Consider the following 27,952-nt stretch of genomic DNA (forward strand, 5'->3'; position numbering starts at 1 on the left):
TGGTGAAGACTTTATGACTAGTTTCGCCCCCAGACTTCATCAGATGTCTTGCATTGATTGTCATTGCAGATACAGCCACAGCTGTGGCACAGGAATGAGCACAAACACTAGTGGACATACACTAGATAAAAATCAGCCGTTGTGACCGAAAGACAGACTCGGACGAGAAGCTAGCGTGTGAACAGGAGCCCCCCATGTTGCCTAAAGATCTGGCGTATTGGATCCTTCGTGACACCTGACCGAGCCTTGAATGCATCTGACCACTGAAACATGCTCCATAGCAGCAGAGTACATCACTAGCCTGAAGGCTCCAAAACCGCCACCTGAGCGACCATGCTCTGCTTCCTGCAGATGACAGTTATTGGAGGTTTGTATGTTACCTTTAGTAACAGCATATTGGCTAGTGGGTATGAGGTTTGCTGATTAGTGCAGGTGGATTCCTCTACACTTGCAATACTTTCTGACTTGTGAAGTTTGAGCAGGAATATGGAAGCTACTGGGATGTTACTGGTCAGTACATGAAAAATGATTGCCTCATGGTTGGGAAAAAATGGAGTTTGAGCATACAGACCCTTTTATACACAAACTGAAGTCTGAAAACCTACATGGAAAGAATACTTTTTAACCCATTATCTACTTTAATAGAGTTATCTGTTGTGAGATAAGTACACTGCTTTTGACCATGGTCATCAGTGCTCATCTTGCTGTAAATTCTTGAAACGCTTTGATCTCTCTCTACTAGCAGAAAATATAGATATTGAAAGCAGAAGTCCTCTGTCATTGTCTCACAATGCCCCCTAGTGACAAGTGGCCATAAATACACCTTACAGCAGTACTAATTAGAAGCAGGGAATTTTAACAAATTGCTACAAACTTATCTGGTATTGTCTCTGGAGGCTGCTCTGATAGTGTGGAGCAGCTGGGGAAAGCTTCCTCTTCCTCTTTGGTCAGTCGCATCCCCGGCTCCCCTGTAGACGTGAATCAGCATGTTCACATCCCCGGCTCCCCTGTAGATGTGGGTCAGCGTGTTGTTTCTGGCAGTCTCCCTAGGAGGACGCGCACAGCTCAGAGCTGCCTTTATAGGTTAAGGAGGCGTGTCTGAGGTGTGTCAGCTGATTCCTGAGGTCAGCTGACACTTGCTGCAGGGATGTTGCTGATTGGTCTGATTTTCCTGGGGGCTTGGTCTGTGCTCTATTCCTGCTATATAATAACATCGTTCTCAAGCTGTTTACCATCATATTGATTGCAGCTGGAGAACTGCATATATTATCTGTTAAGAATAAATGTGAGGAGCGAGGTGCCCTCCAGTGGCCATAAGCATTAACCACTTTACCCCCACAGGTGCAGATATCTCCGCCTCTTTTTCCAACCTGTAAACACCAGGGACGGAGATATCCGCACCTCCTGCCGTTGTCCGCGCTCCAGCTCCCTCGTGCGTGCGCTCCCGCGCTCGTGCACGCCGCCGGCCGCTCACTCGCCCGGAGATCAATGAACGGGAAAAAACGTTCCTGTTCGTTGATCTAAGCCCCCCGCAATGATCGGCTGCTTCTATGAGAAGCAGCGCGATCATTGTGGAAAAAAAAACGTTTCCCAGCCTCATTGCTCTTCCTGTAAGCGTCCTTCTGACGCTTACAGGTCGCATGAGCAAAAAGTTACTGTGGCCATCTTGTGGCCAAATAGTAAAACTACACCCTAAAGCATTTTTTATATACAAATACATTAGTTTTACACTATAAATTAACTCGTTACCTCCCACACTCCCCAATTTTATTTTTTTTGTAATTAAAAAAAAATTACAATAAAAAAAATACATAAATTGTTACCTTAGGGACTGAACTTTTTAAATATTTATGTCAAGAGGGTATAACACTGCTACTTTATAAACTATGGGCTTGTAATTAGGGATGGACGCAAAACTGAAAAAAATGCACCTTTATTTCCAAATAAAATATTGGCGCCAAACATTGTGATAGGGACATAATTTAAACAGTTTTATAACCGGGACAAATGGGCAAATACATTTCATGGGTTTTAATTACAGTAGCATGCATTATTTAAAAACTATAATGGCCAAAAACTGAAAAATAATGAATTTGTTCCCACATTTTTTCCTATTTTCCCATTAAAACACATTTAGAATAAAATAATTCTTGGCATAATGTCCCACCTAAAGAAAGCCTAATTGGTGGCGAAAAAAACAAGATATAGTTCATTTCATTGTGATAAGTAATGATAAAGTTATAGACGAATGAATGGAAGGAGCGCTGAAAGGTGAAATTTGCTCTGGTGTTTCAGGGGTAAAACCCCTCAGTTGTGAAGTGGTTAATGCAGCTGTGTATTTAGTAAATGGAGCCTGAAGTGACATGTAGCATAAGATAAATCCTAATTTATCAGTATAAAAATGTGCTGAAAAGTTACCCCCTCGGCTTATATAGCAGGAATAGAGCACAGACCAAGCCCCCAGGAAAATCGGACCAATCAGCAACATCCCTGCAGCAAGTGTCAGCTGACCGCAGGAATCAGCTGACACACCTCAGACACGCCTCCTTAACCTATAAAGGCAGCTCTGAGCTGCGCGCGTCCTCCTAGGGAGACTTCCAGAGACAACACGCTGACCCACATCTACAGGGGAGCCGGGGATGCGAACATACTGATTAACGTCTACAGGGGAGCCGGGGATGCGACTGAGCAAAAAGGAAGCGGAAGCTTTCTCCAGCTGCTCCACACTATCAGAGCAGCCTCCAGAGACAATACCAGATAAGTTTGTTACACAAATAAGGAATTTAAAAAAATGTGCTAAAATGAATTGGCCTGAAGCACTTGCAAGTCTTTAAATACATTGGCTGCTAAAGTGTTAAGTGAAGCACTAAAACATGATATAGCATTTTCTTCTTTTAGAAAGTCTAATATGACTTTAGTGGAAGTCAAAAGCCTGTCGAGTAATGAGCGAAGCAGATCAATGTTCCGTAATGGGAACAGGATGGGGTGATGTCATCAATTTCATATTTAGTGACCTCTCTAGGTAAAGTCGCCACATTCACAAAGTGGACTATAGATGTAAAAAACATATAGGGCTTGATTCACAAAGCCGTGCAAACTGTTTAGCACGGCTGTGCTAAACAGTTTGCACGTGAAGTGCCGTTCGCAGACTTTTGCGCGCGCAAAGTGCCGCGATTCGCGCGATCGCGGACTTATGCGCGTGCAAAGTACCTCGATTCACGCGATCGCGGACTTTTGTGCGCAAAAGTCCGCAATCGCGCGAATTGTGGCACTTTGCGCGCGCAAAAGTCCGCGAACGGCACTTCACGTGCAAACTGTTTACCACATTTGCACGGCTTTGTGAATCAAGCCCATAGACTGTAATCACTCAGTGTAAAAGTAAATACTGTGTAGGGATAAAGCTATGGCAGTCAATACACGCTGCAACAAAGAAAAACTAGAGATTTTGTAGGTTATTTTAAGAATAAGGCAGGTGGACTCGTAGGCAATTACACTGCAAAAATAAAAATGATGTATTCTCTACAGGCCTGTGATTTCTGGAAGTAAGTAATGAATGGCAATGGTCATCACATGCGATAAAATGGTGCATGTACTCCATTTTTAAAACACAGGTCAAAAAAATGCAATTTCATTGTAGTAAAATGCATGCAATTCTCAAGGAGTCACAACCCCTGCCTAGAACTTAACAAAAAAAAAAAAAACACTTTCAAGTTGGTGGGATGCAAGAAACGTCATCAAAGCCCCAAAGCCTGCCTATCCATACCCTCATCATCTCCCACCTTTATTACTGCAACCCCCTTCTGTCTGGCCTCCCCTTGAAACACATTACCCACCGTTAGAGCTGCTCAAATTCGGAACCGGGAGATACCCGGATAGTAGCTATCCGAATATCTCCCAGTAAACGTGGGCGGGGGGGTCAATCTTACCTGTCTGACCTCTTCTTCGTCCGTCCCTCGGCGCCTCGCACGATGCGGTCCAAGCGGCGGTCACGTGATTACAAACACTTCCTCCATCCGGATAGAACTATCCGGATGTCTCCCGGTTCCGGATTTGAGCAGCTCTACCCACCGTCACTCAGATATGAATGCAGCTGCCAGACTCGTCCATTCTTCTCACCACTCCGCATCCACATCCCCCCTCTGTAAATTCTTGCACTGGCTCCCTATCCGATTCGGGATAAGTTTCAAGAGTCTATGCCTGGCGTATAAATCTGTGCGCAAAACCTGCCCTACCTACATCTCGAAGCTTATTCACAAGTATACACCAGGCTGCCCACTACGGTCCTCCAACGACCTTCGCCTAACTGCCCTGCGCATTTCCCACTCCCATGCGTGCCTGCAGGATTTCTCTAGAGCCGCGCCCAGCCTCTGGAGCTCTCTTCCACCGCAAATCAGACTCACCCCCTCCTTCAACACATTCAAGCAAGCCCTCAAAACCCACCTCTTCAAGATGGCCTACCCACCCCCTACCACACAGTAACTCTCTTGAATACTTATTCTACAGCCCTACCTAGTGTGTCCATCTCCCCTCCCCTTAGATTGTAAGCCTTTGGCAGTGTCCTCCCTTCCCTAGTGTAGTCTACATGATCGTGTGCACCCATCATTGCACTCCTTTCCTATGGCCTCCTTATACTTTAATTACAGCTCAAAACAGCATGATCATTTTGTACCATTTGCCTTGTATAGCTTTGTCTTATAATGTATAACCTTGTTACATCTGTCATCCTGTGTATCATATGTATGTATCTATTGTCCAGAGCTGCATAATATATGCTGGCACTTTATAAATACAGTAAACAATAACTACTGGACTTGTACCTCCACATTGTAAAGTACAAGAAAAGTTGTTGGTTTTGTTCCTGTATATTTAACTGATTGCCTGAAGTTCAGCATTGGTCCCTCTGGATTTTCTTGACTGCGAGTCTTATAAGCTTTTGCACACTTCAAGCAAATGGATGTCTTAGGTTTGTTGGTCCTTTAAATATAGATATGAGGTCACCGTAGCGGAACTAAGTGCACATGAAAATCTCCAAGGCATTGAACCACTGAAATATCTTATTTCTGGTTATTTTGCAGGGATAGTTACAGCGACGCCAGCGAAGAGAGCTCCTCGGATAATTAGTGTTCAACACACGTCGATGCTCAAATAGCAGGTAAGTGAAATCTCCACCATCCTAATGACTGCTAATGTTCTCGTGTAAGTCAGTCATTATTTCAAGAGGAGCGATCATAGTTATCTGTTGCCAGGTGTCTTATTGCAGAATTTCACAGTAAATACAGAACCCCTAGTGGCTTTTACAGCAAGAGCAAGTGACAAGGACAGATCAGGATGGCAGCACTTGGGTACCCGAGGGACGCAAAGCTCGCAGATTTTGCAGTTCTCAAATTTTAGATTAAATAAGGCATAGTGCACGATGCAAAATAGTGCTGTACGTTTCAAATCCTTAACTTAAAGTTTGCCTGATAAAAATTATAGAGATACTCTGCTTAAAGTGGATCCGAGTTGAACTTTTACACATTGCACAATTGTGTTCCTTTCCTATTGTTTATAGGGCATTCCTCAAGCCAAATACTTTTTGTTTTTTGTTTTAATACTCTAATCCTCTATAATAAAACCCCTGTGTCTGTGCCTTCTGTCCCTGTGTAGCGTTGTCCGTGCTTTTGCCCACTGTGCATGTGTGCCGCACGGACCCAGAGACAGGAGGCCGGGGACGGGGCCAGCGAGTCCAGCGGGCGGCGTGTGAGCAGGCGGCCGGATGTGCGGCAGGTGAGTGGGCGGCAGTCGCGTGCGGCGGCGGGTGAGCGCACGCCCAGGAACACAGACCTAAAGCCCGTTTTATTTTTGCTTAGGTCTACTAGTTCCTTATAAACTAAACAAGCCACGCCCACAGTTTTTCAGAGAGCAAAGGCACTTTCAGACAGTAGCAAGGGCTCATGGGAGCTCAGTCTGGGCAGGAGGAGGGGGAGGTATTACGAGCCAGCGATTTCAGAGGCAGAGGGGAGGAGGAGAGGGGATTAGGTTTTTTTTGTTCAAGATACTGATAAGCCTGCCTCTGTGTAATGTTTACAAACATAACTGCTGTCGTATCACAGGAAGAAATAATCATATTCTATTAAAGCTGTTTGCAGCTAGATTTGCTGTGTAAACTATCTAAACTCTAGATACGATATATAGACAAGTTACTTGTTATAGTTCGTTTTTCATCTCGGATCCGCTTTAAAGTAAAGTAAGTCTTAGGTGATTAAAAAACAAAAAACTACTTAATTGAGGCTTCCTCCAGCCCTTTGCAGCCGTCCTGTTCCCTCGCCGCAGCTCCGCTCACCGCCAGTGGCCCGGGGTCCCCTCCGGTACAAAATGCCTACTGCGCTTCAGCATGCGGCTTACAGAGTCGCACTGACGTCATCCGGACTGTACTGCGCAGGCTCAATGGTCCTGTGCCTGCGCCGTACAGTCCGGATGACGTCAGTGTGACTCCGTGAGACACGCTGAAGTGCAGTAGATGCCGACCTGGAGGGGACTGGGAGCCACTGGAGCTGCGGCGAGGGAACAAGACAGCTGCCAGGGGCTGGAGGAAGCCCCAGGTAAGTAGATTTTTGTTTTTTAATCACCTCTGACCTTCCCTTTAAGAGTCAGTAATTCACTGACGCCTGTATATTTACCTGTAGAAGTGGGCTTATCCCACCAAAACGTGTCTTTGTGTGTTGTGTTCAATACATTTCCTTCTCCTGGGCTATGATGCGGTCTATACTTGAAAGAGGTAAGTTCACCGTATACATGTAATGAAGGCTGCTGGAAATGTGGGTGCAGCCAAAAAAGGCTCACTCTGCTTCTGCAAAAGTCTCGGCGGCGTTAATTACTATTCCTCCTCCAGGCCATCGTGGGCTCAGAGGTAAGACTTAATTTGGCTGACAACTATTGCCTGCCAATCCCATCACCTGCCTTCGCTGTCACTTGTTACCTGTCAGTCCAGTTACCAGTCAGTCCTGTCACTTGCCAGTTCTGTCATCTGCCAGTCATGTCATTCCCGTCACCTGTCACTCCAGTCATCTGCCAGTCCTGTAGGTCCTACCTTCAATCTAGTTTGTCTCTTTAGTTCCATCTCCTACCCTTATTGCGGGGTCCACCCTCCTGTTTGTCTCATCACTAGTGGGACAGCCCTAAGGGTGATGACCTGGAGGGCACCAAGCAGCAAAGTGGCCCGCTAGGGGAAACAGCCCATCATCCCTTGCATGGTGTTTGGGTGAAGACCCTTGCTCACTTAGACCCTACGCCCTGACACTACTCACTGGTGCTGGGATCAACAAGACCTGCACACTATCGCATGAACAAAGTAGAGGGTTGAGTGCCTCTAGAGCGGAAGTGAGCATTTAGTCTCAAGAAATGCGTAGCCAGCGGTTTATTAACGTTTTTTCAGATTAACTGAGTGTGTGACCCTCGAGGCAAGCCACCTCCTACCTTTATGGTTTTTTACTTTTAAATAAATGTATTCATCCAGGGGCACCTCTCCCCCCCCCCTTGAATCGATTTAGAGTCACTTTTAACCCCTTAAACTAACTAATAGGAGAGCCCCTCTTTATGTTGCCTCAGACAGAAGCGTTTGAGCGATGACGGCACACTGGTGCATCCGTCTCGGACTCTGTTAGCTTTCAGAGGCAGGCCGCTGTGTCATTGCGTCAGCCTAGCCCCTTTGCTCTCACTTGTGGGAGGGGCTGAGATGCTTGCACCACTCAGCTCCCTCCCTTCACCGCCATTGTAAGGACGTGGTTGTTACATCCGCTGGTCTCCCTCCCTCTCCAGCATATACAGTGGTGTGAAAAACTATTTGCCCCCTTCCTGAGTTCTTATTCTTTTGCATGTTTGTCACACTTAAATGTTTCTGCTCATCAAAAACCGTTAACTATTAGTCAAATAATAACTTAATTGAACACAAAATGCAGTTTTAAATGATGGTTTTTATTATTTAGTGAGAAAAAAAACTCAAAACCTACATGGCTCTGTGTGAAAAAGAAATTGCCCCCTGAACCTAATAACTGGTTGGGCCACCCTTAGCAGCAATAACTGCAATCAGGTGTTTGTGATAACTTGCAACGAGTCTTTTACAGCGCTCTGGAGGAATTTTGGCCCACTCATCTTTGCAGAATTGTTGTAATTCAGCTTTATTTGAGGGTTTTCTAGCATGAACCGCCTTTTTAAGGTCATGCCACAACATCTCAATAGGATTTAGGTCAGGACTTTGACTAGGCCACTCCAAAGTCTTCATTTTGTTTTTCTTCAGCCATTCAGAGGTGAATTTGCTGGTGTGTTTTGGGTCATTGCCCTGCTGCAGCACCCAAGATCGCTTCAGTTTGAGTTGAGGAACAGATGGCCGGACATTCTCCTTCAGGATTTTTTTGGTAGACAGTAGAATTCATGGTTCCATCTATCACAGCAAGCCTTCCAGGTCCTGAAGCAGCAAAACAACCCCAGACCATCACACTACCACCACCATATTTTACTGTTGGTATGATGTTCTTTTGCTGAAATGCTGTGTTACTTCTACGCCAGATGTAACGGGACACGCACCTTCCAAAAAGTTCAACTTTTGTCTCGTCGGTCCACAAGGTATTTTCCCAAAAGTCTTGGCAATCATTGAGATGTTTTTTTAGCAAAATTGAGACGAGCCTTAATGTTCTTTTTGCTTAAAAGTGGTTTGCGCCTTGGATATCTGCCATGCAGGCCGTTTTTGCCCAGTCTCTTTCTTATGGTGGAGTGGTGAACACTGACCTTAATTGAGGCAAGTGAGGCCTGCAGTTCTTTAGATGTTGTCCTGGGGTCTTTTGTGGCCTCTCGGATGAATTTTCTCTGCGCTCTTGGGGTAATTTTGGTCGGCCGGCCACTCCTGGGAAGGTTCATCACTGTTCCATGTTTTTGCCATTTGTGGATAATGGCTCTCACTGTGGTTCGCTGGAGTCCCAAAGCTTTAGAAATGGCTTTATAACCTTTACCAGACTGATAGATCTCAATTACAGTACTTTTGTTCTCATTTGTTCCTGAATTTCTTTGGATCTTGGCATGATGTCTAGCTTTTGAGGTGCTTTTGGTTTACTTCTCTGTGTCAGATAGCTTCTATTTAAGTGATTTCTTGATTGAAATAGGTGTGGCAGTAATCAGGCCTGAGGGTGACTACAGAAATTGCACTAAGGTGTGATAAACCACAGTTAAGTTATTTTTTAACCGGGGGGGGGGGGGGGGGGGGGGCAATTACTTATTCACACAGGGCCTTGTAGATTTGGAGTTTTTTTTCCTCACTAAATATTAAATACCATCATTTAAAACTGCATTTTGTGTTCAATTATGTTATCTTTGACTAATAGTTAATGGTTTTTGATGAGCAGAAACATTTAAGTGTGAAAAACATGCAAAAGAATAAGAAATCAGGAAGGGGGCAAATAGTTTTTCACACCACTGTACATCTGCAGAGGGCTTAGTTACACATGTGATACAGCTCAGGGATATGGTGATGTCGTATAGATGTCAGTGTTGCCAACCGCCCGTAAATTTATGGGCATACCGTAAATTTCTATGCAAATTTAGCTGCCCGTGAATCCTGTAAGGAATTTGGCAGCATCCGTAAAAGGTCGCCATGTGAGCAGGAGGCGAGGCAGTGCAGTAAAGGGGGAGCAGTGGGCACAGCGGCAGGGAAGGGGGGGCCATCTCCCCCCTTCCCTCATCTGGGGCTCCCCCTTCCTCGCTCCCCCCCCCCAGTACTAAGTTTTGTGCACGGCTGGCAGTGGGCGGAGAACCACAGCAGCACGCAGAACTTCCACAGCAGCACGCAGAACTTCCTCCGGCACAGCAGCACGCAGAACTTCCTCCGGCGCTTGGAACAAGGCAGAGGTAAGAACCTCTGCCTTGTTCCAAGCGCCGGAGGAAGTTCTGCGTGCTGCTGCTCTGGTCTAGACTAGACCAGAGTAGTGGCAATGCAGAGCTCCCTCTCGCGCCAGGAAGGGGTCATGGTCATGGAGGGGCCCAGGTCAGCATAGAAACAAACTCCCACTTTGCTTTTTTTGTCGGTCTGTAGAAAATGTTTTTTTTTTTAAATGTGTTTAGTGCTAGTGTTTTATCTGTTTACATTCCTCCAGAACATTCATCAGCGTGTGCTAATTCTGCCATATTTATTCCATACGCAGCAGCTGACTTCCTCTTCATAGATACAGCGAGGAATAATATATTTCCACACAAATGAGTAGCAGAATCCTGATATATCCTGTGATTAATAGCAGAGCACCCTTTATTGTGCGCACGGCTGACAGTTGCTGCCTGCTCCTCGAAAAGTAACTGAAATTGAAGTGGAAAAGGCTGCGAAAATTAATTACGTGGAAGTGGAAGTCTCGCCCTCCAGATTGCCTCTCTGAGTATTTAATTTGACAGTTTATTATCTGATGTTGGTACAAATTGTTGATTTTTGGCATAGTCAGAAAATTGGATTTGCGTAATTTTGTTCATCAGTCTTGCACAGGCAATAGGATTTGCTGGCTCCTCCACAAATCACATCGCTTGGAGTCATTGAATGTACAGTCTAGTTTAAGCTAAAAATAAAAATGAGAAAAAAATGCACAGATTAAACTTTACCTACCTGTAACTTTAGCTACAAGCGACACCCATGCTAACCTAGAAATAAAAAACACATATATAAGTAGATAAATACTAATTCTACTTACGGTACATAACAGATGTATTCCACTGTCCATGTTATGATTCCTGTGAATTTTATAAAGGAAAAGCAGAGAATCCTATTCTAGACAGTTTCCATCTTGGTTACCTTTCAATGAAGCTAATCCTGACATAATTTCCTCCCTCACTCTTTTTTCTTCTCTTGCTAATTGTGTATTCGTTACCCGTTCTCGTCCCAGAGTCTTCAGACACTCCCACTAGGGTTGCCGCGGTATACCGCGGTGACGATATACCGCGGTTTGATTGTGCATGGTAATCATACCATGCACAATCTCGTTTTACTGGTTTTCGGGGGGGGGAGGGGGACTACCGGGGACAGGGCAATGTAGCGCCGAAGATGTGACGCAGCGACGAGCACATGAACAGCGGCGGGGATAAATAAATATTCACTTTCTGGAAGCCTGATCCTCCACGCTGTACTGGCTTCATTCTACTTCCTGTTCTTGCATCACATTTCCCTGTATTACAAGGAGATGATGCAAATCAGATCCAGGAAATTATAGACCTGTAAGCTTAACATCAGTTGTATGCAAACTATATGAGGGGTTACTAAGAGATACTATACATGACTTCATACTAGAAAATAATCTTATTTCTCAGCATCAACATGGGTTTACTAAAGACAGTTCCTGTTTGACTAACATGCTCAGCTTTTATGAGGTCGTGAATGCTAATATGGATATTGGGAATGCTGTAGATGTGATATACTTGGACTTTGCAAAGGCCTTTGACACTGTTCCCCACAGAAGTCTGGTGCAAAAGTTGAGGATGCAAGGACTGGGGAAGAGTCTGTGTGCATGGATAGGGAACTGGCTAATGGACAGAAAACAAAGAGTTGTGGTCAATGGATCATACTCAAAATGGGTGACTGTTAGCAGTGGGGTCCCACAGGGATCTGTTCTGGGTCCAGTGCTCTTCAATTTATTTATTAATGACCTAGTAGATGCAGTAGTGAGCAATGTTGCTATTTTTGCAGATGATATAAAATTGTGCAGAATCATCAACTCTCAGGAAGATAGTGTCATATTGCAACAGGATCTGGATAGGATGGCTATATGGGCACATAAATGGCAGATGAAATTCAATGTTGAAAAATGTAAAGTCATGCATTTTGGTCGTACTAATGGTCTAGCACCATACAAAATAAATGGGATACAGTTGGGGACATCAAACTTGGAGAAGGACTTAGGAGTACTCATCGACAACAAGTTAAATAATCGTACTCAATGCCAAGCAGCTGCAGCTAAAGCTAACAAAATTTTGGGATGCATTAAAAGGGAAATAAAAACTCAAGATGCTAGCATAATATTGCCCCTGTTTAACTCTCTAGTAAGGCCACATCTGGAATATGGAATTCAGTTCTGGGCACCACATTACAGGAAAGATATTGCAGTTTTAGAGCAGGTGCAGAGACGAGCAACAAAATTGATACGTGGGATGGAAGGTCTCGCTTACCAAGAAAGGTTAGATAAACTGGGTTTATTTAGTCTAGAGAAAAGACGCCTTAGAGGGGATCTAATTAACATGTATAAATACATCAGAGGGCAATATAATAGCTTGGCAGATTAGCTTTTTGTCCCTAGGCCTTCTCAAAGGACTAGAGGACATGATCTGCGCATGGAGGAAAAACGTTTTAGCCATTTATTTAGGAAAGGGTTCTTTACAGTAAGAGTGATTAAGATGTGGAATACATTGCCACAGGAAGTCGTTATGGCAAACTCTATACCTGCATTTAAAGGGGGCTTAGATGCTTTCCTTGCATTGAAAGACACCCATGGCTACAATTACTAGGTAATGCCTAATGATGTTGATCCAGGGATTTTATCTGATTGCCATCTGGAGTCGGGAAGGAATTTTTCCCTTTAGGGGCTAATTGGACCATGCCTTGTAAGGGTTTTTTTGCCTTCCTCTGGATCAACAGGGATATGTGAGGGAGCAGGCTGGTGTTGTACTTTATACTGGTTGAACTCGATGGACGTATGTCTTTTTTCAACCAAAATAACTATGTAACTATGTGAGAATGAAGCCAGTACACGCGTGAGGATCAGGCTGCCAGCAAGTGAGTATTTACTTATCCCCGCACTGCGTCCCCCTTCACCCCCTGTCTACCTATGCTGCGGCCACCTACTACTGGCTACACCTATCCCTGTCTACCTATGCTGCGGCCACCTACTACTGGCTACACCTATCCCTGTCTACCTATGCTGCGGCCACCTACTACTGGCTACACCTATCCCTGTCTACCTATGCTGCGGCCACCTACTACTGGCTACACCTATCCCTGTCTACCTATGCTGCGGCCACCTACTACTGGCTACACCTATCCCTGGCTACCTATGCTGTGGCCACCTACTACTGGCTACACCTATCCCTGGCTACCTATGCTGCAGCCACCTACCACTGGCTACACCGATCACTGGCTACCTATGCTGCAGCCACTTACTACTGGCTACACCTATCCCTGTCTACCTATGCTGCGGCCACCTACTACTGGCTACACCTATCCCTGTCTACCTATGCTGCGGCCACCTACTACTGGCTACACCTATCCCTGTCTACCTATGCTGCGGCCACCTACTACTGGCTACACCTATCCCTGTCTACCTATGCTGCGGCCACCTACTACTGGCTACACCTATCCCTGTCTACCTATGCTGCGGCCACCTACTACTGGCTACACCTATCCCTGTCTACCTATGCTGCGGCCACCTACTACTGGCTACACCTATCCCTGTCTACCTATCCTGCGGCCACCTACTACTGGCTACACCTATCCCTGGCTACCTATGCTGCGGCCACCTACTACTGGCTACACCTATCCCTGTCTACCTATGCTGCGGCCACCTACTCAGCTGCAGGGATTGGGTTCCTGGGTAAAAGCACCTAGAAGGGCCCAGGATACCTGTCTTGGAGGTGCGGTGTGGTTTTTTTTATGCCATTGATACATTACTGTGGGATCTATAAATGTGCCATTGTGTGGCTGGAAGGATGGATGCACCTGTTCTTTATTTCATTCCTTGTTTAATGCAAACAGAAAATGTGAAAAAATAAGGTAATCAGTTATGGTTTTGTGTTATTGCATTATCACATGTGATTTGGACACATTTTTAATTGATATTTCTCAGATCTCAAATAAAGATTATAGAGCGTCACTATAAAAATGCGATTATATAAGATGACACTAGTATAAAGACTTTATGCAGGGGCAAGCCTGGGAGTCAGGGACGCCTCTAGCAATTTTGTCACTCCAGGCGAGAAAACCTGTGGCCAAGGCACATAGGGGGACAGAAGGAGGCACGAGGGTCAGAAAAAGTCACAAGGGAGGACAGAAGGAGGCACAAAGGGGGACAGAAGGCACAATGGGGGACAGAATGAGACACAAAGGAGGACAGAAGGAGACACAGGAGGACAGAAAGAGGTACACAAGAGGGGCAGCGGGTGGTACAGGGGGACAGAAAAAGGCATGAGGGCCAGAAGGAGGCACAAAAGAGGACAGAAGGAGGCACAGGAGGACTGAAGGAAGGCACAAAGGGGGCAGACTGAGGCACAATGGAGGAAAGAAGGAGGCACGGGAGAAAAGAAGGAGGCACAGGGGACTGAAGAAGGCACACAGGGGACAGAAGGCGGCATAAAGGGAGACAGAAGGGCAAACAAGGGGTCAGACATGGCACAAGGGACTGAAGGAGGCACAAGGAGACAGAAGGAGGCACAAAAGGGACAGAAGGAGGCACAAAGGGGGGAAAAACGATGCACAGAGGGACAGTGGCAGCTGCCTGAAACTAACGCTAAGCAGATGCAGCAGAGGCAAGTAATAGAACACCCATGGGGCGAGGTTTAACCACTCTGGCGTTCTATTACCGCAGCAGCAGTTTTAAATTATAATTTTTTTTTAAAATCATGATGCCACCCTCCCTGCGGCGTCCGGCGCGTAGTTTCGATCGCCGCCGGCGCTTACCCACGTAAGGATATACCATTCCGAACGGGATTTCCTTAAGGACTTCCCCACCACACCCCAACCCCCTCCCCCCCCTGTCGCCATGACGACGATCGCGATGACGTTGTGACGTCAGACGGAGTCCCGATCCACCCCTCAGCGCTGCCTGGCACTGATTGGCCAGGCTGCGCAGGGGTCTTGGGGGGGGCGGCGGTTACGCGGCGGGTAGCGGCGGCGATCGGGACCAACACGCAGCAAGCAAAGTGCTTGCCGCGTGTTTTTTTTTTTTTAAATTGTGAAAATCGGCCCAGCGGGGCCTGAGCGGCGCCCTCCAGCGGTCATGGACGAGCTGAGCTCTTCCATACCGCCAAGGAGGTTAATTAGGAAGTAAGGCTTAATTCCGGGGCGGGGCTTAATCCAGCAACATGGCGCCCCCAGGACCAATGGCACTCCAGGCAATGGTCTGTACTGCCTTTGCCTAAAAGTTCCCCTGCTGGGAGTAGATAAACTTAGCACGCTATTCTTCAATGACAAATTGATCTTTTAGACTCCTAACATCAGATCTTACCAACGCTTTACAAATGGCACCTCCAATCAAAGTATATGATACATAGTATATAGGCATGCTCCTAGAGTGCACACTACAATGTCTACAATATGGTAATGCGAGCTTCTAGCAAGCAGGGCCTGATCTCAATGTGTTATAGTCTGCTGCTCGCTCGCTATCATAGAAAGTTCCCACTAAAGTAAGTAAGACACTATGGGAAAAAGAGATACCGGATCTTACTGAGGACTGGCTGGAAGCTCTTCAGGAGGTGCCCCTGCTCTCTGTCAATGCCACTCAAAAATGTTCCCAACTCCAGATAAACCAGCATGATACTTGTGTTCAGGGGTAAATGTGTCCTGTGATTTATCTGCCTACACCTATCCCTGTCTACCTATGCTGCGGCCACCTACTACTGGCTACACCTATCCCTGTCTACCTATGCTGCGGTCATTTACTACTGGCTACACCTATCCCTGTCTACCTATGCTGCGGTCATTTACTACTGGCTACACCTATCCCTGTCTACCTATGCTGCGGCCACCTACTACTGGCTACACCTATCCCTGTCTACCTATGCTGCGGTCATTTACTACTGGCTACACCTATCCCTGTCTACCTATGCTGCAGCCACCTACTACTGGCTACACCTATCCCTGTCTACCTATGCTGCGGTCATTTACTACTGGCTACACCTATCCCTGTCTACCTATGCTGCGGCCACCTACTACTGGCTACACCTATCCCTGTCTACCTATGCTGCGGTCATTTACTACTGGCTACACCTATCCCTGTCTACCTATGCTGCGGCCACCTACTACTGGCTACACCTATCCCTGGCTACCTATGCTGTGGCCACCTACTACTGGCTACACCTATCCCTGTCTACCTATGCTGCGACCGCCTACTACTGGCTACACCTATCTCTGGCTACCTATACCTATGCTTTGGCCACCTACTACTCGGAGCAGTGCTTTTCAACGCTGCTAGATTTGGGCGCAGCCAGCGCCTCCATAGACTTCAATAGGAATAATTCCTATTGAAGCGCTCAGTGAGTAAGTTGCTTAAAAACATAATAATCGCTGGAAGCCGAATTATTTCATTCCCCCACTATCCATGTCGGCCGGAGGGGGAATAGTAATTAAATCGGCCCGGACTTGTGCAGAAGCAGGATCAGCTATATACCGCTGTATCCTGCGCCCAAGTCTACCGGCGCCGATTTCAAATGTACTCCTACTACTGGCTACACTTATCCCTGGCTACCTATGCTGCGGCCACCTACTACTGGCTACACCTATCCCTGTCTACCTATGCTGCAGCCACTTACTACAGGCTACATTTATCTCTGTCTACCTATGCTGCGGCCACCTACTTCTGGCTACACCTATCCTTGGCTACCTATGCTGCGGCCACCTACTACTGGCTACACCTATCCCTGTCTACCTATGCTGCAGCCACCTACTACTGGCTACACCTATCCCTGGCTACCTATGCTGCAGCCACCTACTACTGGCTCCACCTATCCCTGGCTACCTATGCTGCGACCACCTACTACTGGCTACACCTATCCCTGGCTACCTATGCTGTGGCCCCCTACTTCTGGCTACACCTATCCTTGGCTACCTATGCTGCGGCCACCTACTACTGGCTATTGTATAACACCGTATACCGTAATACCGTGGTATTTTTTTTGACGGTTATCATACCGTGGAATTTCATACTGTTGCAACCCTAACTTCCACTGAGATCTATACTAGGAAGTGCACTATCAACTGCAGGAAACTGTTTTGCCTGCCGATGGCAATGGCAATTAAAGGGCCAGTGCTCCTAAGGTATGTGATAACTCCAAACCATAACAGCAGAAAAAGTTCTGAATGCAGGATTAGCATCTTTGTCACTTACACTTATCAGTTGCTGTTGAAATTTGATTTTTACGGTGAAGATCCCGCTTTAAAGAGAACCTGACCCACTCCTCGGGTTCAGAAACACTGCAAAGTTCCCTGTATCCGGCACAGATGGGGATTGGCTGATGCGGGATAGGTATTTTTGCCTGCTGCTTGACCAACCAGACGAAAAAGTCCAAACAGCAGATAGTACTTATCGAACCTTCCAGACATTGTCTTCTACCCTTCCTGCAGCTCTTGGCGGCTTTCCCAAAGCTGAAGGGAGCTGTAGGAAGGTTTGATGGAAGATGTAGGAGTTTTTTGTGCGCAAGTGAGGTCTTAACACCTTTCCATATATTTTTTTATATATTTTTCCAGGACTGCCATACAAGTTATGGTCTCCAAAGATTTCCGTCTCAGAGTACCCAAGTAACTTAGGTCCAAAGTTACATGCATTCAAATTAAACCTACATAGCTGTATTTGTTTTGGCGCTGAGCAAGGGAAATCAAAACAGTGAAAAACTCTAATGTAAATTGGAAACCCTGGACTGTTCTATCTCTTACGGGAAGAAAAAGTAAAGCAGGTTGGTGTAATGCAGGAAGAACAGTGCTGCTGTGGATTTTGTATAAAAGCAGACAACCACCGTGCCAACAGCTAACATCCCGAAGCTTTCCCCAACGTATTTCATACAGGTGTAATCATCATGGGCCGCCAGTAGGCCCCAGCCCTTATTGTGTAACCAAGTCCTTGCCACCAGTGCCAAAACCTTCTGTGTCTATTCCATTCATAGCTTATGTCGATGGTTCCTGTGATTGTACCAACCCCAGGCTCATCTAAAAGACAAAAGGAAAACAGAAGCCCAGTGGTGCAGAAGATTCAAAAAGGCAAAATGCTAAGGATGTATATACTCACAAAGGTGGGGTGCAAATTCTTGCAACCACCTATGAGCAGGGAAATTAACTGTCCCTGCTCGGTTTTCCAGGTCATTTTTGCTACACAGCCATAGCAGTTAAGAGACCTGTTTTTTCATTGACCTGAGGAAGCGTGCAAGCACCCGCAAAACGCATTGTCAAAGTTATGTGCTCAAATAAATGACATTTTTTCAATAAACTGGTCCAAATTCTTTAGAAGAGGTAAGATTACCTCTCTGTTTATAAGATCAACAGCTTATTAGCCTACCTTTTAAGCATTGGGCGTCTCCACCCCTGTTTCAAGTGCCATTCCATTCATGGCCATGAAAAGTTCCTTAAGCCTCAGCGGTGAATTCTCATCCTGTCAGCTGCTCCCGTGCATGGGAGCACCGCATGTGGTTACAAATAGGGCTGCTCAAATCCGGATCCGGGAGATACCCGGATAGTTCCTATGCGGATATCTCCCAGTTACCTGTGAGGGGTTAGCGGGGGGGGGGTCAATCGTCTGTCCCTCGGCGCCTCCCACAATACGCTCCACGCGCGCCACGTGATTAGAAACACTTCCTCCTTCAACCCAGAAGGAGGAAGTGTTTGTAATCACGTGACCGCCGCTTCGACCGCATTGTGGGAGGCCCCGAGGGACGGACCGAAGAAGACATCAGACAGGTAATCAGATAACTGGGAGATATCCGGATAGAACTAATAGTTACAAATGCTGCCAATCAGCTGGAATTTTGGTGGCCGGCAAATGGGAGGCAGGATGCTCCCATCTATCCCTGTCCGACAGAAGTGCAATTCAGCTTCCCATGTGAATTATGCCTAACTGATTTCACATGAGAGATACAGTTGTGCTCAGAAGTTTACAAACCCTGGTTGGCTGAAGCCATTTATTGTCAAACAACTGTGTTTACTCTTTTTAAATCATAATCCTTACACAAATAACCCTGATCAAAAGTTTACATACCTCGTGATTTGGCCTGATAACATGCACACAACATTTCAGGTGGCGTAGATACTTGTCTTTTGCTTCCTATGCGCAGCGCACGAGCGTGTCCCGTCGCCGCCTGTTAGACCACTGATTGCTGAATGGGAACATGGTCCCACGGTCTCAGCAGTCGCCTGTGCGACTGGGCCCAGGACCCCTGAGGGGCCTGCATGTCCTCCCCACGTGCTGCCGCTGAGGGGACATCAAATACTGACTTCGCCATGATCCATGATCCACGAGTTGCATCTACAAACTTCTTCCTGTCTTGCGTTTCAGCTCACAGATAAGAGCGCCCCCTAGGGGCCCTTTCCTGACTTGTGAGCAGCCAAAATGCGCAGCCACAGGTCCTCACTGAGCTGCTTTGTCTTAGCCATGACTGTCCACAAACCAACTGCAGAGAGCTGCTGTTTTTCACCTCTTGAGTTAATTAAAACAGCTGTTCCCAATTAATCAGGGTAATTAGGATGGTTTAGAAAAGCTTGGACTATTTGGAATGGTATAGAACTTTGGATTTTCCCACAGACTGTGACAGTTTGAGAAGGGTATGAATAATTTTGAACTGGACACTTTTTGCTTAAATGTAAATAAAAGCTAAAACATGTTTTGGTGTAAAAGTTTTCCCTTGTTCAATGTTATAGCTGGAAGCAATGCACTGAAGGGCTTATCCCAAGGCTCTTACAGCTCCTATTGCGTGACAGTAGCAAAGTCAGCTACGTGATAGTTCTGCTCAATTACTGCACAGTTTTTTTGTTAGATCTTAATCCATCTTAAATTATTTATAGTTAAATGTGGGAGTTCTCTGATTCTGCCTGTAGGGGGCCTAGAGCATTTCTCAGCAGATCCCGGCGTATTTGAAGGTCTCTTCTTCATAAACAGTAGGGAGAGGGAAATAAAAGTGAAGGTAGTCTGCTGACTTCACTGGATTTCCACGTGAAACGTTGCGGAATAATCTGTTGTCTTACAACTTTTATTTCATGATTTGGAAGAACTCAGTCTTTAAAGAAAACCTGAGATGGGGGGGGGGGGGGTTGATAAAAAGGTTATATTTACCTGGGGCTTCCTCCAGCCGGAGCAGTTCTTTTCAGCGCAGGAAGGAGTTACGGCTATAGCAGCGCACACTGAGTAACTTCGGTGCCGTCAGAAGACAGAGCTGAAGTTACTTTTACAACACTGTAATTCGTCCGCCAGCAATAGCTGGAAGCCGAATTTTATCATTCCCCACCATCCACCAGGACCTAGAGGGGGAATAGTAATTAACGCCACCGGGACTTATGCAGCAGCAGGATAAGCCATACTGGCTGTATCCTGCACCCAAGTCTCCCGGCGCCGATTTCATATGTATGCCCTTAAGCCCCCTGCAGGCCGAATGCTGTCCTCCTCCACCTCCTGGATCGTCCACAATTCACCCTGCAAAGTCCTCTAGCCTGGGGTGTACAGTGCATACATGTCCCGGCCGCGCGCGCCCCATCACACTTCCACCGCCGGGAGCGTCCTGCACAATACCACTGCGCAGGCCCAGACAGGGCAGCTTGTGTGGCCAGACTGCGCCGACTGGAGGACTTTGCAGGGCGAATTGCGGAGGCTGCAGGCAGCGGAGGAAGGCGACGAGGGAGCGATCTGCGCTGAAGGGGCTGGAGGAAGCCCCAGGTATGTATAACTTTTTATCTCCCCCGTCTCATGTACCCTTTAAAGCGGTTTAAAACCCGGACATAATATTTAATAAAAACATGTTTTCCTACTTTTTATATGCCATACGGTTATCATATTTGCATTTGTGCATAAGTATTATTATTCATTTATAAATTATAGCTCACCAAAAGTACAGTTTTTTGCTTTATGAGCTGACTTTGAATTTTTATTAATAACTTCCTTTATTCATTTATTCATTCAGGCAGACATGGTTTGACTCTCTCTCTATGTCTGGGAGCTCCTGCACAGTCAGAGAATGTGTCACATTCCACACTTGATACATTTAAGTAAACACAAGATTACATAACTTTTGGAAGCGGCTAGCTCTGAAGGCATTGAAGCTTCTAAAGCCTGTGTTAACCCTTTGAATAACGTTCTAGTAAAAAAAATATGGTTTTTAAATGCATATTATGCATAATATGTCTTGTGCATTGGCACTCAAGGCAAGCTATTTATCTTGTTGTTATTTATTTATGCACATATTAGGCCTCGTTCACATCGTACGCGCTTCCGTGCGCATGTGGAAGCGTGTATGACATGGTGACGCGTTGCATTCTGATCGCACGGCCACCTGCGCTAGTAGATGTGAACGAGGCCTTACAGAGTGGATAAGTTATTGACAGGAATTTATACGCCAGATCTCAGCTATCCTATTCCGATCCTTTATCTTCCATTTATGGAAAAGTCTGAATACATTTGCGCGGTTTGGCTGCTATCATATATACAGGGTCTCTTTATTGCATGTCAGGGTCTGCTTTCATCTTATTATGCATTTCATTATATTTCCTGCTCAGAGATGGGGGGGGGGGGGGGCCGCGCTGCGGATACAGAAATTAAGCCAAGCAGACCTTTTTGAAATGTGTTCCTCTATTTAGATTTTCTTCCCAGAAGCCATACTTACCAGCAGCATTTCTGATGACAGTATCGGAGATAATTGCCGGCTTGCACACACGTTAAAGTAAGAAAATCATCCCCTGCGTTTCGCGGTGAGCAAACGCAGCTAGATTATTCCTGGAAAAGGAAGCGGCGCTATCACTTATATCACCCCTCACCGGAATCAATAGGGAAGATATCAGCCTTTCCAGGCTGTTATTATTATTTGTAAAGATAACATATAGCTCTTGCCGTAAATTAAAAATAGGAGATGGGGGGGTGGTTACAAATTGCTTTCTTACGTAACCTACAGCCCTATGTAAACACGCTGCATCTTGCTTTCAGGCCCATTATCAGTATTTATATAATTACAGGATGCAGGGAGGCCAGGGATGGGGTACATTGATTGGCGTATCTCCAATCGCTGAAATGTGACTGGGCGGCTTGAGAAGCGAAATGCGTTGGCCTGTTACACGGAATTGTGTGTACAGTATTAGATCCTGCAATAACAGATATGTATGAGGCTATGTTCTCTGACAACAAACTGCAGCTTTTAAGGTCGGTGAAAGCCTCTCAGTGAGTCTCTCACCATATACATACAGATAGTCCCCGGTTAACGAACGAGATAGGGACTGTAGGTTCGTTCTTAACCTGAATCTGTTCTTAAAGCGGTCTAACACCCAGCATTTCAACTTTGCTTTAATAGATTGCTTACAGCTTAAAAACTATTATGCCAGATTTTTTTTTAAGCAGAAATTCACTGAATAGTTAAAACTCAGCATTTTAGTGCTGTATTCAGCTAGGATTCCGCTTCCGAGCTGAGCTTTAGATACAAATGTATCGTGTTTAGAATGTAAATAAATAAAAGTCTACCTGAGAGAGCACAGAGGGCTTCCCAGACAGGCTTTTCAGAGGTTTATTTACATTCCAAACATGATAGCTTGGAAGCGGAATCCTAGCTGAATACAGCACTAAAATGCTGAGTTTTAACTATTCAGTGAATTTCTGCTTTAAAAAAAATCTGGCATAATAGTTTTTAAACTGTAAGCAATCTATTAACCTCCCTGGCGTTCTATTAAAATCGCCAGGGAGGCTGCGGGAGGGTTTTTTTTAAATTAAAAAAAAACTATTTCATGCAGCCAACTGAAAGTTGGCTGCATGAAAGCCCACTAGAGGGCGCTCCGGAAGCGTACTTTCGATCGCCTCCGGCAATTGAAAGTAACAAGATAGGCCGCAATGAGCGGCCTATCTTGTTTCGCTTTCCTCGTCGCCATGGCGACGAGCGGAGTGACGTCATGGACGTCAGTCGACGTCCTGACGTCAGAGCCGCCCGATCCAGCACCTAGCGCCGGCCGGAACTGTTTGTTCCGGCTGCACTGGGCTCGGGCGGCTGGGGGGACCCTCTTTCGCCGCTGCACGCGGCGGATCGCCGCGGAGCGGCGGCGATCGGGCAGCACACGCGGCTGGCAAAGTGCCGGCTGCGTGTGCTGCTTTTTTCAGAATCCAAATCGGCCCAGCAGGGCCTGAGCGGCGACCTCCGGCGGCATACCCCGAGCTCAGCTCGGGATTACCGCCAAGGAGGTTAAAGCAAAGTTGAAATGCTGGGTGTTAGACCGCTTTAAGTAGGAGCATTGCGTCATCTCTGTCCCCTGTACCTCCTCTGTGCCCCCCTGTGCCTCCAGTGTCCCCCTCTGTGTCACTTCTGCTCTTTGTGCCTGCTATACTAGTTTAAAAGCCATTTTTTCTTTTAATTTTTCAAAATAAATTTTCTCAAAAACTACAAGTCCAATTTGAAAAAAAAATTTGGTGATTGTCCCCATGGAAACACAGAATTCATGCCATTTGTATTGGCGGGTCGTTCGTAAGTCGAGGACTACCTGTATATACCATGAGTTGGGCACACAGGAGTAGCCGACAGTAAAAATATTAGTAATATAATTTACAAGTATTTTACTATAAACAAACCTGGTGCCCATTCTCACTTGAGTCCCTTCACCTAATTCTTTAAACTTATCCGCCCTGGTAATGACTGAGGCCAGTTTCCGGGACCGCACCGCACCATCAAAAACAGGCCTTCGGGGATTACCGCCTTAGTATGCGGTAATTCCCATCTGGCAGCCAGCTAAGCAGGAAGTAGCGCTCACTTCCTGTGGGGAAGCAATCACGTGCACGGTATCATCGGGATGCGATGAAACACCCCGCCCCCTGCAGCCACCCTGTGCCCACGTCGGGATTCTACAATGCTTCAAACACCGCAGCGCCCCTCTTTCAGCTGGATGCGCGGCCCTCGTCCACGTGCCTCATGATAGCAGTCCTGTGGATGGAGGCGTTCTGCAGGGTACATAAATATCTCAACTGCACTGAACACTCCCGGCTACGGGAGCGGGCTCAAGGACGCACATGGCCAGCTGAAAGAGGGACGCTGCGGGTGACTGGAGCATGGTAAAATCACTGGGAGGGGCTTTTTTCACACTGGAAAGTGCAAAACACAATTGCAAATTGATTTCAATGCAATTTTACAACGGAGAGGACAGCGAGGGAGCCCACACACCTCCTGGGGCTGGAGGAAGTCCCAGGTAAGTATAAATATAGCCATTGCCTTCATCTCAGGTTCACTTTAAAGAGAATCTGTGTAAAAAAAAAGACCTCTGGGGGGTACTTCCTTTAGGAGAGGGAAGCCTCAGGGTCCCAATGAGGCTTCCCCATCCCTGTAGCTGCAGGCAATCCAGCTCTGGCTCCCCTGAAGCTTCCCACTATCCACCCTCGATAAGCCTGACAAGTGGTGATATATTTACCTCTCCTGGATCCAGCACAGGCGCAGTGGCGGCTCTTCGTTCAGCTAGGCGTAAATAGCCGAACCCAATCGTATCCGCTCTACTGCACAGGCGCAAAATATTTACATCGCCACACTTCGGGGGTCCCGGCAGGCTAAATGGAGGGATGGAGGAGGGTGGGGAAGCCTCATTAGGATCCAGAGGCTTCCCCCTCCCGAGGTAAGTATCCCCCAGAGGGTTTTTTTTTATTACAGGTTTTCTTTAAAGGAGTTCTGTTACGGGGTTATTAAGGAGGAAAACAGACACTTACCTTGGGCGTCTATCAGCCCCCTGCAGCGGTAATGTCCCACGGCGGCGTCCTCCCATCTGCCGTTCTCCGCCGCCGGCCCCGGGCTAGCGCGGCATGGAATCCAACTGCAGCTGCGCTAAAGTGGCCGCGCACCCGCTCGCTTCCGTCTGCGTCATCGGAAGCTTACTGCGCAAGCGCAGTACAAGGCTCTGTTGTACTGCGCCTGCGCAGTAAGTCTCAGATGACGCGAGCGGAGGCGCGGCAACGCGCATTATTCGTCTGTGTGACAGCCGAATAATAGCCCGGTGCCGGCTGCGGGGAACAGCGGATGGGAGGAGGATGGCGTGGGACATTACCACTGCAGGTGGCTGATAGAAGCCCCAGGTAAGTGGCAGTTTTTCTCCTCAGGAACCCCCACAGAACCCCTTTAAAGCGGTATTGTCACCATAAAAATCAGATTTCAACAGCAACTGGTCTGAGTGTATTAAGTTGTAAAGATGCTAATCCTGCATTAAAAACTTGCAAAACGTTTTCTGCTGTTATGGTTTGTAGTTATCACATACTTTAGGAGCACTGGCCCTAGTGCCAAACAGTGCCAAAGAGTTGAATGCTGGGAGTTCTTTTTATCTATAATATATTCCTCCTCTTCCATTTATTTCCCTGCCTAGCTGCTTATCAGAAACACCCTCTGATTACTTGTGTTTACAAGCAAGGCTGAGGCGACTCAGTGATTGGATGTGTAAATAAAAAAATAGACAGTGAAGTTGTTAGTATACACCTCAGTGGGAGTGTCTGAAGACTCTGGGAGGAGGGCAGCTAATGAATACACAATGAGCAAGAGAAGGGAGGGGGGGAAACAAGAGTCAGGGAGGATATGATGTCAGCATTAGCTTGGCAGATGGCCACTGCCTAGAATAGGATTTTCTGCTTTTCCCTTATAAAATTCACAGGAATCATTACGTGGATAGCACAATACATCTGTTATGTAAGTAGAAGTAGTATTTATCTACTTACATATGTGTTTTTTATTTCTAGGCTAGCATGGGTGTCGCTTGTTCTTGAAGCTTCAGCTGACTGCAACTGCTCGTTTCCTTTCCCTGAATGAGTTGTCTAGATAAGATATGACGGGCTTCCAGGGATATTAACAATTCCAATATTTGAATAGCGCTTTTCTCCTGTCCGACTCAAAGCGTTTGCGAGGCGGCCACTAGCCAGCACTTAGTTCGTGGTAGTATTGTTAGGGAGTCTTGCCCAAGAACTCCTCACTGAATAGGTGTCGGTTTACTGAATAGAATGAAACATGATTTGAACCCAGGTTTTCTATGTCAGAGGCAGAACGCTCAACCATTACACTATGCTATCCAGATGGCTGAAGTGTCTGAGGAGATTGTATTGAGACCCAGATGTGTCCAGCTAAGCAGAAGAAAATGTATGTATCACTTATCTGCTAAATGAGTACGGTAATCATTCTCTGCTAATTGTATGTGAAATATGACACCAAGGCAGGCAAAAATGCATTGTAATATTGCATTGAAATCTATGTGAACTCTTCTCATTTGTACTTCAGTGTAGCACAGATCATTTTTTTAACTTCATATTTCCTTTAAATACACACGAGACCTACTTTGGATTATTTCCTCTTGTTTTTCAGCTGAAGAGACGCTGTCTACAGAGATGACGCATCAGAAGGGGAATTGCTTCGCGGAGAACCCTCGCACCCATCATTACACACTAACCATATGTTGGAATATAGATTACGTCTATCATTTATTTTTGTTTACGCATTCATAAATATAGAATTCTTCCTGCGCTGATGCTTTGAGACTTGCAGCCTGCTGGCAACGCTGCTGACATAGTAGAGCGACAGAGACTGCTTGTATAAATACCATCCGCTTTCTTGTACAGGTCCGGCATTGAATGTATTTGCAGCTGCTCAGCAAGGCAGTTGCTGGAATTGAGCTGTACACTCCGTCTGTACTTCCATCCAAGGCACAAAGAGATACAGGTAGTCCCCTGTTTACAAACAAGATACAGACTGTAGGGTGGTTCTTAAAGGGAAGGTTCAGGGAGGGGATTAAAAAAATAAAAATAAATTTCCACTTACCTGGGGCTTCCTCCAGCCCGTGGCAGGCAGGAGGTGCCCTCGCCGCCGCTCTGCAGGCTCCCGGTGGTCTCCGGTGCCCGACCTGGCCAGGTCGGGCTCTTCTGCGCTCCATTTCCTGGCATTTCTGCGTCCCACGCCTTGCGCGCTGACGTCATCGGACGTCCACCGGGGTGTACTGCGCAGACGCAGTAGTTCTGTGCATGCGCAGTACAGCCCGGCGGACGTCCGATGACGTCAGCGCGCCGGCGTGGGACGCAGAAGTGCCAGGAAATGGAGAGCAGAAGAGCACGACCTGGCCGCCGGCCTGGCCAGGTCGGGTTGGGCACCGGAGACCCATGGGAGCCTGCGGAGCAGCGGCAAGGGCACCTCCTGCCTGCCACGGGCTGGAGGAAGCCCCAGGTAAGTGGAAATTTATTTTTTTAATCCCCTCCCTGAACCTTCCCTTTAACCTGAATCTGTTCTTAAGTCGAAACACTGTGCCATCTCCAGGGCTTTGGAGTCAGTACAAAGAAATTATCCGACTCTTCAGTTTATGAAACCACCGACTCCAGGCACCCAAAATTGCACCGACTCCTTGACTCTGACTACTTAAAGTGGCCACTAACGATCCAATTTGTAGCGAAAAATGGTTTGAGCGATCAGATAATTCTTATCCGTTCACTACACCATCAACGAACCAATCTTTTCTTCGTATCTATCACAACCAACAAGACAATCCAAATTATGGTTTGATGAAAATCCAATCGGACGACTATTTTGATAATTGTTCTTAATCGATTGTGCCCATCAACTGAGATTATTTACAACCAATCCGATGAGAATTTCTGATCGCTCTAACGATTTTTCGCTAGAAATTGGACCATTGGTGGCCACCTTTAGGCTGCTTTCACAGTGGGACGTTGCAGGCGCACGTTAGAGTAGCCTGTAACGCAGCCCAACTCACAGTAATGAAAAATCAATGTGCTGTTCACAGTGCCCACATTGCGTTACAGTGTAACGCTGCACGTTCAATGAAAGTGCAGCATGCTGTGCGTTATACACGGTTTTAGCCGCACATGCTCAGTAATGTTGGAGGAGGAGGGGAAAGTCCGCTATTGTGCCCAGCCACATGGCTAATTAATATTCACTGCACTGTGTGACGTCATGTGTTTACTTCCTGGAGCGGCCGCTTTGTGTGACGATTGGCTGGCGGGACCACGTGATGCAGAGTGTTCCGATCACGTGGTCTCCACAGTCTTTTGACGCATGCGTC

At 46.6% G+C, this 27,952-nt stretch overlaps 1 protein-coding gene across 5 annotated transcripts in view; it reads left to right on the forward strand.

The window, feature by feature from the left end:
* The window catches only part of CTPS2 (CTP synthase 2), a 300,027-nt gene extending 273,661 nt beyond the window's left edge, over positions 1-26,366 (forward strand). For all 5 annotated transcript variants that reach the window (XM_068270769.1, XM_068270771.1, XM_068270768.1 and 2 more), the window contains 2 exons: positions 5,076-5,152; positions 26,248-26,366. In XM_068270769.1, coding sequence (XP_068126870.1) covers positions 5,076-5,121 — 46 coding nt within the window. In that variant the 3' untranslated portion in view covers positions 5,122-5,152; positions 26,248-26,366. The remainder of the gene's footprint in view (positions 1-5,075; positions 5,153-26,247) is intronic.
* The last annotated feature ends 1,586 nt before the right edge of the window (positions 26,367-27,952 follow it).

The sequence above is a fragment of the Hyperolius riggenbachi genome, chromosome 2 (genome assembly GCF_040937935.1).
Source record: "Hyperolius riggenbachi isolate aHypRig1 chromosome 2, aHypRig1.pri, whole genome shotgun sequence".
NCBI lineage: Eukaryota > Metazoa > Chordata > Amphibia > Anura > Hyperoliidae > Hyperolius > Hyperolius riggenbachi.